Below are 15629 nucleotides of genomic sequence, written 5' to 3'. Positions count from 1 at the left end.
TGCCAGTGTTGATATGGTTTGCAGTGGAATTCAGAATTCATACTTAACTCTCACGCCATTGCAGACCCTTCTGTTTCATTATTGTTTGTTTTATAAATGGTAATTGGAAAACTGTCACTTGACTATTATTGTTCACCCTGACATATTACAGTGTGGGAGCCTCGCTGTATAAAAAATCACAGATCTTGAAAGTATTGCTAAGGCAGTTGTGTCATAAAATGAAGGAAATATAGCAAAACAAAATAAAAACAAATTAATGATGGATTGCATAAGATTTTTTTTAAAAAAGCACACACCTGTGGCCCATGGAGTGTCTCAATTATGATTAGTTTCTCCATGTTTTCTGAGTTGTACCGTAGATGTGATGAAAGTGATTTGGCCCAACTCATTTGGTTGCTGGTAGCTTATTGATCCAGGAATTATATTGAGCTAAAAAAAACACATGTTTTTTAAAGAGATCCCAATGAATGGGTTTCAGTAAATCATTTTATCAAGTCACCTTTTCTCCATACTAAATTCAGTTCCTTCAATCTAATGTATTTCTGGAAGAAATTCCTTAAAGGTCAGGAATTACGCTTGTTTCCCCATAGGCAGCAATGGCCTTACTGAAATATGCTGATCACAGTTGTACCCAGTATTCAATCACATTCTATTAAGTTGCAATTGCAACTATTTACAATTAGGCAGTAGATGCACAGTGACAGCAAGAGGGAGGGAGAGACACAAATTAAGGAGGTCTGCATCTTATACTTTAACTACGGCAGCACATTTCTTTATGGATTTTTTATTATTTCTATATGCACATGCCTTTGCCATGTCCATGATCTTTATTCTTTTTTTGTTCAAAGACAATGCTGCCAATATCTGTCAGCTGTTCTGCTCTTATTCACGGTGAGTTTCGTCACATTTGATTGAACTCAGCCACTTTCTTTACCATAAGATTCAACAGCCCTCGCTATGCAAGTTTAAGTTAAGTTAAAATTGTATTGTAGTCATGTTCATCACATTTTTAAAAATACTTCCATTTTGAAAGTCTTTGAAAATCCCATTTGTCCAGCTTTTTGAAGAAAGTGTCATGAAAATACTTATTTTTTTAAGAGAATTTATTTCTTCAGCATTTTGCTACTTTTTTAAATCTTTAAGTTCCTCTACCTTAATAAGATGTGGAGTAGTACTGTAGGTTTGAAAGAAGAGCTTGGATCTTGCTGTAAACAGAACACTTCCTATTCATTTATCAATCTAATAATAAAACTGTAGTTCACTTAATTTCCAGTAGATGGCTTGTTCCAATTATTATTCTGTAAAAACCTCATTGCATCTGGTTCTTTCTATTGTAAAGCAAATAACCAGTGCATTTTAAAGTAGAGTCTAAAACTGTCTGCTTATTAACTAAAATGAGTATTGGTACTTTGAAGCTCAGGATATTTTTTAGATTTTAAAGTACAACAATGTTCAGTTCTTAATTTTGCTGACTTTCCAGGCAATGTGTTTAATAAAAAAACACAAACACAGCTGAAATCACAAACAAACAATACAATGTGATTGTCCTAAACATATCTGAAGTTTTGCATTTGATCCATGATCTAATTAACATTTTATAAAATAAGGTTGGACTTAAGATGAAGTTCGGAAATCTGGCACAGAGGAAGTATAGATGTAACTATGTCAGGTTTAACAGTTATTACATACATACTGTATACAATCATAGACCAGAGAGGCAAGAGAGCCACTGTACCTAGGGCAGCACAGTGAGGTGGGGAGCCCTGATCCATTAATAATTGGGCACAGCAAATTAATCCTGGATTCTAGCACTATGAGCATCATGTTCAAAGTGACCAATCTGTTCCCAATACTTTTTTTCTAAATAAAGGTTAGAATTTAGTACACTTTATTTTATGTTAGTATTTTCCTTTCCTTTTGCCTGAACAGGCCAGAACACAATGTGATTCAATATAACTTTTTATTGAATTGCCAGTCTGTAGTCTCAGATTGTCATGGCAAACGTTCAGAAATTTAGGAACCGCATATTATACACACGCAGCTATTGCAATTGTGCTGTAAAAATGTATTGAAGATTTTACAATATCTTTCAGCAGACACGCTGCAATATCACCAAGTCAAAATTATTCTTTACTGTACTCTCCCTCTGCCTCTGTATCTGTCCCTTCCTCTCACTCTCAGTAGAAATCCTTTGTCTCATGCTCTCAATTTGTAGAATCTCTCTTCATCCCTGGGGCTTAAGTTAGGTGTTAGGTTTAGCAATCAAATCTTCAGTGGCCTCATTAATCAAGCGATTAATTAATCTACTAATTAAGCATACAGCCTTTCCTCTGTTGGTAAAAAGATATTCATTTGAAGTACCTGTTCACTGAGTAAAAGTTCTGAAAAATTATCTGATTTCTTCTGGTGCAGATCAGACTCTTTTGTTTCCTTTTCTTTCGGTTTTATATAAAACAGTTATTCAAGACAAACCTGAATGTGTTTGAACTTTAGATGAGATACAACTCACGACGTCTTTATATTTGAAAATCTCTTAGCCTGCATCATGTTCACATGGATTATCCGTATTTTCTTGCTCATGGAAGAGTTGAAAGGTTTCTTGTAACTTTTTGCATATTCTACTTCTTTGCCTTGTCGAGAACACAAGTTGCATTGTAGAAAACCACAAGTTAGTTTAGTTGAACATATATTTTAGCCATCTGAAAGGATTTGTTACGTCAAAACGCTGACAAAAGCAGAACCAGATTGTCAAAAAAGAATAAAGTGAGTTCATTTACAATTAAAACACATGTTCCAGCAAAATGCTTTCGGCAGCATTACCAAATGATTTATAACCTGTTCTGTCTGTTTAAAGAATTTGCTTATTTTAAGAATTTATGTAATATATGGGAGGGCTGCAGTTTGTAAAATCTAGTTTTTTTTCACTCAGAAAATGAAGATATTTCCTCTAGATGGTCAAATGTGTTTTTGAGAACATGACATTAACAAACGTTCTGTAGATCGAGGCATTTAAATATATTTCTTAGTGAAATGATTATTTTCATTTTATTTGACCACAGTGCCATGGCAGTTTCAAATTATTATTATTGTTATTATTATATTGAATCTCCAACCTACTTTTTGCATACTTGTAAAGAAAAAAAACCATAAAGGAACATCTGCTCAAAATTAAAACAGATGGCCAGAAAACAATATTGAAATGTGAATTTTGGGGGGTTATTTTCAGTTTTATGAGTTCATTCACACTTTTTCCGCAAAGCTAATGATCCACAATATACCTGAAATGTGTTTAAAAATTAGAGTGGGTGCAGATGTGCAAAAAAAAACTACAAATAAAATATGCATCTTAAAAGAAACTAAAGAAATTCAGTTTCTTTATATAGCTTTGATATAGGTGAAATTTTGTTCCTATAACACATTTAAAAATTCGTTGTCAATCACCCTCTTAAATAAATGGGCTGCACCCAGCTTTTCTTTCCAGCCTTTTGTGCTGACAATACTGTTTCTCCCTCAATGTCATCTACAGAGAAGTAAAGAAATAAAATGGCACAAGTTGTGTCCATCCATGCGGATCATCTAATTAGTAATGCAACACTATACTGCAGTGCAATAGTCAACACTGCAGCCTTAATCTGAACATGTATTGGAAGCAATAACCCTCCCATTTAAATTACAACTTTAAAAGGGACAGAATTTCCCAATAAAACAAAAATCCTGGATTATCTTTGGTAATTTTGAAAGGTGGCACCAGTGTTTCTTTCTAAAAACCATTTTTAAACATCTAAAACCATTTTGGTTAAAAATATTAATTTTAAGGTAACTCTGCAAGGGAGTTACCTACCGTTCCTGAAAATCTGAATGTTTTGCAGTTTGGTAGGAGTCTGGAAAGTTCACAAAGTTAATGAATTCTGAATATTTCCAATGTACATGAAATGAATGTAATATATATATAAAGCTTGCCATTGCCAATTTAAATAATATTGGCAAGAACAACCTTTTTATGCAATTCTCCATTCGGTTTTCCAAGTGAATGACACTCAAATAATTTTGCAGTTAGAGGGGTTGTTAAAAAGAACAGTCAAAATGATCCTCTTTTCATTCAAGTGAATGAGCTTTTTTCAAGTGTAAGAGGTGAAGTATAGGCTGGTCCGCACACTGAAAGAAGAGGAACACTGATGATGGTGGTTTATTCTTTATCTAAAAATATGCCCCGGGACACAAGTGGGGTTGGTGCGCCAACTGTCTCCTTGTCTCCCCTACTTTATAGTCCAGTCACACGTGCACACAGCACATTCTGTACATTGTAATCAGAACTTTCCAGATTTGTTTGCCTGATTGAAGGGCTTGTGGATGGCAAGTTTTCCATTATTTATGTCTTTCCAGTTAATAAAATAAATCACAGTGTACAGCACAGCTCTTTTCCTAGAGAGGTTTAGAGAAAATGTGTGAGACTTGACTAGAGATTCTTCATGTTTCCGAGACTGAGAGCACCCCCACAGCTTTCAATCTTTTTAAAAAAAAATATTCTAAAAAGTAGTCCAAGGTCATCTCAGCTGTATCTTTCTGAAAGCCTTGCCTTGTACTGTATGTAGCGGACAACATTTAAATATAGATCTTGGGTGAAGAAAGAGATAATATATATACTGTATATGACTGACTGTTGACTGTGATTGACATAAAACATAGCTCTCCTACAGTATGTCATGTTAACCTGTTTAATTGTGATTTCCACACATCCTATAAATCAATGGTGGAAGTCCTTCTCACACCATTTGCTGGATGTTACAGTATCTCTCTTGTGCTTTTGATACAGACAAATTACGTCTCTAGGGAGCCTTTTTGTCCTATTCCAGAAAACCTGAAAAAGAAGGGTGTGTGAGTGCACACAGCCCTTTAATTTAATTGAGCTGTATGGAGTGACCACCTGTTGATCACCTCATTATTACAGTATGATCACCTAAATGGATTTTTGAATTTTAACATAATATTCTTGACTCATTTTCATCCAGTACTTTATTTTATTCAGTGAATAAGCATTGAATACAATTTTCTAATATATATTTAGTTTAGGAATGTATTTGCATCTCAAGATATTTTGTTCCTTTGAAGTCTACAGTTTTAATTTTTTTTATTGTGCACACATTCAAACTGTCTGCAGAAGCATTTTGTGTACCAGAGACAGACAGATAATTATAAATGTGAAAGTGACTATTTTATAAATCCAGAATTAGCAATTATTTTTGTTATACCCTTCCAGTTTTTAGAACAGCCAGTGTGTTTTTCACATCTTGGCTTGCAGTTGTGTACCCTGCAGCTGCACAAAGGCGAGAATGAGGAAGTGTAGGCAGGCTCTCTGCACCTGTCCACCTTTGTGCCAATCGTCTTTTAACACATCACAGGCACCATGTCCCCAACTGGAGATTCAGAGCTAATTGGAGGAGAAGCTCGTCCTCACCGACAGCATCTCATGCCTGTAAATGCCTAGTTGCCAATATGAGTGGCTGTGGCACTGAGACTAACACAGACTAACCCTTCGCTAGCCCTGGTAGCTCTCAGTCAAGTGTGCGCTGTCACTTGAGGAATCCCAGTCACTTTCGGCTAGTAACATGACCAAGGCTCAGGCAGTGATATACTGTAGCCTTGATCTTCTAGAGCTCAACCTACTCCTGTGTCAGAACCTTTACTGGTTGAACCCCTCAGAATACTAAAACTTGTGTGGCAGCAGAGTATTGTTCTGGGAAAAGGGTTAGAACTAAGCATGTCAAAAGCTGGGATAGCATACTTTATGTCTAAAACAACCATCTTAATTGTGGCAGAGTTCATATAATTCAATTCAACTTTATTTGTCATTATACTTACACAGGTGCATAGTATAATGACAAGTGTTTCTCATTAGTCTCTCATGTGTAGTATATACAGTTAGTTAGAAAGGGTTCACTCTGATGTTGTTTCCAGTTTTATGTAAATTGTACTCATTGGCACATCTTTTGTCATAGGAGTAATCTGTGCTTCCTCCTGCTGTCATTGGTGACAAATGCATAACGGGTTTGTTCTCTTTTTAATTCTTGAATCAAGCTTTTCAGTGCTTAATGCTCTCGTAAGACTGTGATTATTTCTTAATGGTCTTCTTTGTACCCACTGGAAATTTCAGTCATGTACTGAGCTCTGAAAATTCTAAACTTAGGATATTAATTTTACACAATGATCATTATATCTAAGGATCAGAGCACACAGATTTAGTCTTAGATATGGTAGAATTTTAATTTCATTAAAAATGCTATTGTAGTTTAGATATTCATTCCGAGTACTGTTGAGTTTGCTGTGGGGTTTGCAGTAATTTTTCTTTAGTTGACAACTAGATTTTTCAGTGCTTTAATACATCAAAGCCTTTTTTTATTATTTTAGTCTGTGTGTGCTAATATATATGAAGAGACCAAGTAGAAGGAAGGCAAATGCACTGTTCCTATCTGATTTTTTCCTAGGTTGTTGCTGCAAAATTGTACAACAGTTGCGTAAAATGTTTGCTTAATCCTATACCTCTATACATTTTCAATAGTGCATTGCAGAACATACTGTTGAAAATATCCACAGGCCTGTGATCTGATCGAATTTTTTTTCAGCATAATTTTGACAAGTTTCTCTTATTTCATATTTTGCACATATGCCTCTCACTTCAGTATGATTCAAGCTGTATTAAGCAAAGTATTGATTCTTGAATATTTATTTCTGTCAGCTTCAATCAAACCTGGCAAAAGGTAAATCATTAATTATTGTCCAGTTTTTTTGCATGGACCTAAGGTCAGAGAGTATTTAAATTACAGGTAACATCTAGGGGAGTCCTGTTTTCTAGTATTTGCGCAGATTTACAAAACACATCTTAATGTTTTGTCATAAGTAGATAATAAACATATTATTATGTACTTGACCTTTCACAATAAAAATGTATTTTCTTGATTTCTTTCCAGATTGCCCATTCTACAGGATCCCAAAGAGAGGACCACCAGCCAATAAATTATGAATGTTGAACAAGATGACATCGTACCTGCAGCAGACGATGAGAGGTCCTAGGTGGAACAGGGCCCTGTCCGACCCTTTGTTTGTTCTGCTGTTGGCTCTTCAGCTGCTGGTGGTTGCTGGCTTGGTGAGAGCCCAGACCTGCCCATCCGTGTGCTCCTGCAGCAACCAGTTTAGCAAAGTGATCTGTACAAGAAGAGGCCTGAGGGAAGTGCCCGACGGCATCTCTACCAACACCCGCTATCTCAACCTGCAGGAGAATCAGATCCAGGTCATCAAGGTAGACAGCTTCAAGCATCTCCGCCACCTGGAAATCTTGCAGCTCAGCAAAAACCACATCCGCAATATTGAGATTGGGGCCTTCAATGGCCTGGCCAGCCTCAATACCTTGGAGCTCTTTGACAACCGGTTAACCACCATCCCCAATGGGGCTTTTGAGTACCTCTCCAAGCTGAAGGAGCTCTGGCTGAGGAACAATCCCATCGAGAGTATCCCATCCTATGCCTTCAACCGGGTGCCTTCCCTGAGGAGGCTAGACCTGGGGGAGCTTAAGCGACTCTCCTATATCTCTGAGGGGGCCTTTGAAGGCCTCAGCAATCTCCGCTATTTAAACTTGGGCATGTGCAACCTCAAGGAGATCCCCAACCTCATCCCCCTACTCAAGCTTGACGAGCTGGAATTGTCAGGGAACCAGCTGTCCGTTATTCGCCCAGGTTCTTTCAAAGGGCTGATCCATTTGCAGAAGCTGTGGATGATGCATGCTCAGATCCAATCCATTGAGCGGAATTCATTTGATGACTTGCAGTCCCTGGTGGAGCTCAACTTGGCTCACAATAATTTGACACTTCTGCCCCATGATCTATTTACTCCCTTGCACCACTTGGAAAGGGTTCACCTGCACCACAACCCTTGGAACTGCAACTGTGACATCCTCTGGCTTAGCTGGTGGCTCAAGGAGATGGTTCCAGCCAACACTAGCTGTTGTGCCCGCTGCCACTCTCCCTCCAGTCTCAAAGGGCGTTACATTGGAGAGCTGGACCAGAATTTCTTCACTTGCTATGCTCCAGTTATCGTGGAGCCCCCTGCGGACTTGAACGTCACAGAGGGCATGGCAGCAGAGCTGAAATGTAGGGCATCCACCTCCTTGACTTCGGTCAGTTGGATCACTCCCAATGGGACCATAATGACTCATGGAGCTTACAAGGTGCGGATCTCTGTCCTCAATGATGGCACGTTAAACTTCACTAACGTTACCGTGCAGGACACTGGTACATATACCTGCATGGTGAGCAACTCAGCGGGAAACACAACAGCTTCAGCAACACTTAACGTGTCAGCCACAGAAAACAGCACCTTTAGCTATTTCACCACAGTCACGGTGGAAACTATTGAGCCTTCACAAGATGAGGGCAGGACCACAGAGCAAAATGTAGGGCCCACAGCCACTAGTGGCTGGGAGGTCCCATTCACAACCACACCGCTGACAAGCACCAAATCCACGGAGAAGACTTTCACCATCCCAGTGACAGAGATGGGGGAAGGCAGCCTGAATGGGCTGGATGAGGTGATGAAGACCACCAAGATTATCATTGGCTGTTTTGTGGCCATCACCTTGATGGCTGCAGTCATGCTCATCATTTTCTACAAAATGCGCAAGCAGCACCATCGGCAGAACCATCATGCCCCAACCAGGACAATTGAGATCATCAATGTGGACGAAGAGATCACAGGGGGACCTGGCCTGGACAGCCACTTGACCTTGCCAGCCCTGGAGCACGAGCATCTCAACCACTATAACTCCTTTAAGACTCCTTTTAACCACAACTCCTTACAGAGCTCTGCGCATGAACCTTTGCTAATTCGGGCAAACTCGAAAGACAACGTACAAGAGACTCAAATCTAACTTCTTTCATAATAAAACAAAGAAAAAAAATAATAAAAATAAAACATTAAAATAAAAACAGTTGGACATGCAGTGGGTGATAAAATTTATCAGTGACATCAAGAACTAGGGTATGTCTACTGTTTCAAAAAGTGTCTTTACAAAACAAAGTTTATTTATTAAAAATCTATTGTGATTGAATCAAGAAAATGATCATGTATTCTGCAAAAACCCATCGTTATGTTGTTGCACTTAATTCATTCTTGTTTTTTGTTTCTTTTTTTCCCATGGGGAAGGAATGGTTTACTAAGATTGCAGACTCCTAACGTTTTAATCAATCTGCTTTTAGGAGCACATCTTAGTTTGATGCACTCCTAAAAAATAAAGGACAATTCAATGCAATTTTGAAGACTGTGTTTTCAGCGGATACTAATCTGACATTAAAAGGCAATAAAATTACCTTTCCCTCAAAAAGAAAAGGAATTGCTAAACTTTTGTTTATTGATAAAAACAAAATATTGACAGTGACAATATATATTGTCTTAATTGTACATGGTAGATAGTCTAATTTTTATATCCATTTGCAAAGAATATGAATACTGCTGATAAAATTGAGGCTTTAAGTGATATAACGATCTTACTATTTCAACAGCAGAAGAAATTTTCCCAAAATAGTTTGGTGAATAACCCTAATAAGATGAATTATGAAATGGAACTGAAAAATACATGGAATTAAACAAAATGGACCTTTGCATTGAAATAAAACCTACATTTATACTGGTGATTTCATTTTTGGTCATTAAAATGTAACATTCTATTTTATCTTTATCTAAGTTTCAAGGGCTGATTTAGATCAGAGGAGAATGTCCAATCCATGTCATCCTGCCTCACCAAGGCTTAATGCCAGACTGCTAAAGGTGCATTTATTTAAAAATTGAAACTGCATTTTATTTTTATTAGACATCCAACAGATTTGAAATAGCCCTGTGTCTTTGCATACATATACTCATTTGACTACATGAGCAAACTAAGGACGATTAGGCAGAGTTCTCTAACCTGACCATCCATCAAGCCATTCATCTTTTGGCACATTACAAGCTCTGCTATTTTAGATGAGAAGTTTAGCACTGTCCGAAGGAGTGGTGCGTCACTGACATCACTGCAAGTCTCCAGGTACTCATGAAGTTGCAGGGCCCCTGATTCATAGGATCTCAAAGAACCAGCTGACTTATTCCAACCCCTCACCTGGCAGTTATAAGCTGTTTGCCAGTGTTTGGGAATCCCAGTCACAGTCATCTAGTGACACGACTTTAACTCTAGTTCTGACTCATGACACCACAGCTATGGAGCTCAACCTGTATTTGGAAGTAGAAATTGTACTGCTAAACCACTTGGTGACACAAAGCTACATTTTTAACCTTGCAGAGTTTCATGTAATCTATCTCTCTCCTCACAGAAGGCAATGCTGGTGTAGATGCTTAGAACCTCAAGAGTTCATTTGCTCACTTGCATTCACCCCAGTGTTAATATTCACCAGATAACTCTTCTAAGTGTGATGAGCAATGCCATCTGCAATGTCATCATCTGCAAAGATATGAAATTGAAGTTTAATTTTCCTGATAAGACCTTAACTAGGTTTTACAACATCACATTCACCAGAGCACTGTGGGAGATTTCTTCTCTTCTCTTTTATTTTTTATACTTGCTATGATGAACCTTAGCACTTTCATGTTTTTTTTCTATGCTTTGTGAAACCAAATGCAAATTAAGTAGTGTATCTGTCTTTCAAGGAGACAGGCCAGTTCCTCTTCACAGATGGGTGCCCAAGCATTGCACTTTATACACCATGTATTCTACCTGTACAATTCAGCAGTGACATCCAGAGGGTATTAGAGAGTATACCTGCCCTGTGTGCTGCAGGTCTTGGGTTTCCTTGTGTTTCTGTTGTGAACTGTTTCAGAGGGAAATGCAATAAATGTAACCATACACACAATACTTTATAGATAAACTGCTTAATATAACCTTTCTCTGGAATTGGTGTTTTTGACTCCCCAAGCAAACCAGCTGCAAAGTGGCACAAGCACTGTATTTTCCAAAGGTCATGATTGTGTCATGTGGTTATTTCAATTATCATGCAGTAGTTGAATGAAAGCAACACCTTTAAAGTTTTTTTGGCTAGTCATCGGATAAGTCCTGCTTGAAAAACAAGCTTACTTGAATCATTATATTTAACTAGATAAGCCATCTGAGAATGACATTATACAGTATGTGGAATAACAACTTAGAGTACAAGAGTACCTATTTCTGCAGCAGGGCATTTACTGGAGCAAACTGAGTGAAGTACCTTGCTCAAGGGTACAACAGCAGTGTTCCACCTGGGATTTGAACCCACAACCCTCTAGTCTGGAGTCTGAAGCCCCTAACCACTGTTCCTCACTGCTGCCATAAATCATCCTGAAAACCAATGACCTTCAGCACTGACAGCACGGAGCAAAAACTGCTCCCATTATTTCTCCCTAATTGAATTTTCTTACTTTTGAAGTTTAAACTGAGCTTGAGTTCATTAACAGCAGAAATGGTGTGTGGTATTAGGCAGAATTCATAATGCTGGGAACCACCCAATCCCTACAGAAGATTGTTTTTAACATATACTCTACATGTTGTTTACCTGAAATATTGATCACAAAACCTTTCACAAATGTTCAGCTATGTAAATCTAGAATAATTCATAGTATGATTCTAACTTTTTCATGCAGACTTCATTAATTCTATTACAATTATCTTTACTAAAAGTCTACCTTTAAGTATCAAGAAAAACAATTTTCACAAGGCAGCACATTCAGTGCTATTTTTATTTCGTTTTATTGAATCGTGAAATTAGAATATGAAATTTAGTCATGGTAAATGAAGGCAAGGTGACATGTCATTAGCACTACTGCCTCTGGGTCTTGAGTTCGATACCAGCCTGGGCCATTGGTGTTACCTCCTTTGGGATTTTTCTGGGTGATTTGGTTCTCTTCCACACAGGATATAGTATGTTGTTTATTTTATTTAACGTTTTTAAATTGGTCATGTTTGCTTATATGCGTGTGACATATGATAAACTGATATTTTATCTAGGGTGCTGTCCTGCCTTGTGCAATATGCTTACCAGATAATCTTTGGGTTGCTATAACCCTTATCAGAAATAAGTATTTTTCAGATAATGAATAGATTAATAGATGAAAGCACGCAATTTATGGTACCACTTTTTAAATTATAGATAAACACCCTTAATACTTAGTGAAGGGTCCAGGAACAGTACCTGATCTACAGTTGCTTCTTTTGGGTTCTGAAGATTCTGCTAGCATTAATTTAATCAGTTGTTAATTGCCCTAAGGATGTTACTGATTCATCTATTTGTCCTTTTCACACAACATCTAAGGTGTTGATGTACTGAGAGGGGGGTAACCGCTACAAATTACATGCTTATAAATTACTTAAACTTTGATTACCCATAGCTAGGATCAACCACCACACATTACTTAACCCATAAGTGCAAAAAAATACAGTTGCTCATAGTTATTCTAGAGAGATGCACACAGTACATAATTCAGCTGTAGAATAATAAAAGGTACTTATTATAACACATGTACAGTATATCTGCTTTTGGCAATGGGCATTCCTTTTTCATGTTGATTTGGCTTGGCCAGGTTCATATTGGTTTATAATTTCATTTTGAATTACTGCTGTGTGGATTTATGGTGTTTTATTTTCACCTTAGTGATTTTATCAAGAAAGAGCATTTGTTAACACTTCATACAAGCTGTTATCATCTCATACCATCACCCAGATAATCTTTGTGTTAGTCACTCAATCTATGGCTGTGAAAAGCACACAAAGAGTGCTACAGTATGTAACATAGTTGCATAACCACAATAGAACATTGGCTTATCCTACCTCCAACAATGTCCTTTGGAACCACTTTTATACTTGACAAAATGGAGTGAGATTTCTGCAGAACAAATGCATATGTCCCTGCTCAATTTAAACTAGGAATGCATGATGTGTTTTAGGAAATGATATGTGGAACGGGACCATTTTTGTCATTTTATTCCAGTAAAAGAAAAAAAAAAGTTTCAGTTCACCACTTCAAACATGAAATTAATTTATGTGACTTGATGTCAACGATGCTTCACCTCCATGCATTAATAGCTGAATTAAAGAAAATAAACACTCAAGGCAGTGATCACACCAAGTAGAAACTAGGGCGAGACAAAAAGAAGAATGTGTTTAAAAAGACAAGACTGTTCGCTTAAATTCCTCAAAGGCTAAAACCTTAATTTTCACCAATAGTTTATATTGTAATATACTTTAATGTGTGCAATGGATACATTTTAAAAAAGTAAATGAATATTGCATTTTATATAAATGTTAAATGTGATATGTTTTTTACAACCTATGTGGAAGAATTATTTTTATTGCATATCGTATTAAAAAAGCCTGCTGCCTCCATATACTGATTGTTGTTTCTTTTCTTATTATTCTTATTGAATAATCTTTTTTGGGGGGATTACAGTACCCTTCAACTGTTTCAATGGCAAGTTGGGACTCAGACACTTTATTAGTTATCCATTTGCATGTACAGTACTTTGGTTAGACCTCCATCCTTGAATGAGAGTCCCATCGACACCAGCAAAGTACACAAAACTGAGCTCAGGTTCATTTTCATCACAAGAGGAGCCTCTATGAGGTCCGCTGTCTTGACTGAAGGGTGATTTCTTTTTCTTTTCCTGGTCCTTTAAAGCAAAGGTTACATGGAGTTTGCCTCTCTTGTAAGCCATTACTTCCTATTTTCATGTTTGTATTTCATTTCATGTTGTTGGGGAGGGAGGGGGTTGTCAAAAATCCTCCACATTTTGGAGGAACAGGTCTACCATGTCTTTTTATGTTATAGTTCAACTTTTGGGATTTTTATGGTGAATTCTAGTGCTGAAATATTGCTCTATTTTGTCTCCTTATGTAAAACAAAATTAACCTCGGGTGTGGGGTGGGTAAAGAATGTTTTAATTTCTTTCTGACAGGGAATGCTGTACTAGCAGTAGATTTATATAAAACATTTTGAAAAAAAATATGAAAAACATTTTTTTTGTTTTTAATTTTACATGTGCCAACCTGTTCTAAAAACATGCTGTGAAAGAATAAGAAATTGATTTTCATGTAAACATACAAACATGACATTAAAAAATATATAGATACCAGAGTTTGTAGTTCATACACAAAAATAAGGTTATAAATAAAATATTGTTGTTTTTTTCTGTATTCCTCAGAAGGTGGTGTTTATTTGATTTATCCAGTCTGGGCGAATGGCTGACAGTGTGAACAAGAAAACTGATGTTCATGTATGCATGAGATATGCTGTAGAAGTGTAGGAATGTGAATGTGACTCCTCCTGCACTAATACACTTAGTCTAGTGGTCATTCCAGTTCTGGATGTATGCCCAATAGTTTTACTAGTAATGTCTTTTAACTGATAAATTGAATAGCAGAGGAAGTATCCCTGAAATTTCCTTCCCAAGAGGGCATCTTGAAGTTAACCGTTGAGAGCCAGTGGAGTGAATAAGGTGAGTGGGCATGAGCAGCAATGCTGTATTTTAACACACTGTTAACCCTCTCAGAAGCAATACATTCTGTCAGAAGTCACAAACATTGCTAAAAGGCATATTTCTCAAATTACCAACAATAATTTTGTGACAGTTGAATGCATTAGGTATTTAGACTCATTAACTTGGTGTTTGGTGGAAGCAGTTCTGGCAGAAGTCTTTTGGGGTACTGTATGTCTCTACCAACTTTGCACACTGGTTGGTGCACTTTTTACTCATTCTTCTATCAAATTGCTTGAGGACTGCTTATGGACATTGGTTTCCAAGTCTCTCCACAGATTCTAAATACTGTAGGATTCAAGTTTGGACTTTGACTGGGCCACTGAAGGAAATTCACTTGAAACGAAGAATGGCATTGGGCACTATGGTGGATTTGTGTCAGATTTAAATGCTTATATTGAGATCAAAAAGGTCCAATTTTATGTAGTCTACCCTTGTGCCCCACTTTCGTAGTATAATTTAGGTGCTTTGTCGCAAACTCCATTTGGGATTTGAGATGCTGTTTTTCCAATTCCATACAAGGCCCTTTTGTTGAGTATTTGGGATATTGTTGACCCATGAGCATTTTCTCTCATTTCATTCAATGAACCTGTAACTCTTTAAAAGTCACCATAGGCCTTTCAATCGCATCCCTAGCCAGTATCCACACTTGCTCAGCTTGTAGGGACAGCCTGTTCTAGGCAGTGTCTGGGTGCCTTCCACTTCTTAATGATCAGCTTCATTAAGCTCATACTGTATGTCAAAGAGAAATGTTTTAATATCCCCCTTTCTCCTGATCCGTGCTTATATACAACTTTATATGCAAATAGTTTTGAAAGCTCTTTGGTGTTCATGATGGATGTTTTGTTTCAAATTTGTTATCTGTCAGAGCAAACTCACAGAGATAAATATATTTATTCTGAAATAATGTAAACCACTTTTATTGGATACAAATGCCCCTCACTAATTGTCTGGCTCTTTAAGGTAATTGTACTCACCTCAATTGGTTTCAAATCCACAATATGCACTTGAATACTTATGCAATCATGCCTTTTCTGTTTTTCTTTCTTGTCTAATTATTTTGGGGAATATTTTGTTGTATACCAAAATTA

The 15629-nt window shown here is 37.2% G+C and overlaps 1 protein-coding gene across 6 annotated transcripts in view; it reads left to right on the top strand.

The window, feature by feature from the left end:
• Positions 1-14197, top strand: part of LOC148645440 (leucine-rich repeat-containing protein 4C-like) — a 433163-nt gene extending 418966 nt beyond the window's left edge. For all 6 annotated transcript variants that reach the window (XM_088611178.1, XM_088611180.1, XM_088611177.1 and 3 more), the window contains one exon: positions 6966-14197. In XM_088611178.1, coding sequence (XP_088467304.1) covers positions 7019-8917 — 1899 coding nt within the window. In that variant the 5' untranslated portion in view covers positions 6966-7018 and the 3' untranslated portion in view covers positions 8918-14197. The remainder of the gene's footprint in view (positions 1-6965) is intronic.
• Positions 14198-15629: the final 1432 nt, after the last annotated feature.

The sequence above is a fragment of the Lepisosteus platostomus genome, chromosome 18 (assembly GCF_059453375.1).
Source record: "Lepisosteus platostomus isolate fLepPlt1 chromosome 18, fLepPlt1.hap1, whole genome shotgun sequence".
Lineage (NCBI taxonomy): Eukaryota > Metazoa > Chordata > Actinopteri > Semionotiformes > Lepisosteidae > Lepisosteus > Lepisosteus platostomus.
The sequence above is the reverse complement of the archived record's forward strand: the minus strand, read 5'-3'. Positions and strand labels throughout refer to the sequence as shown.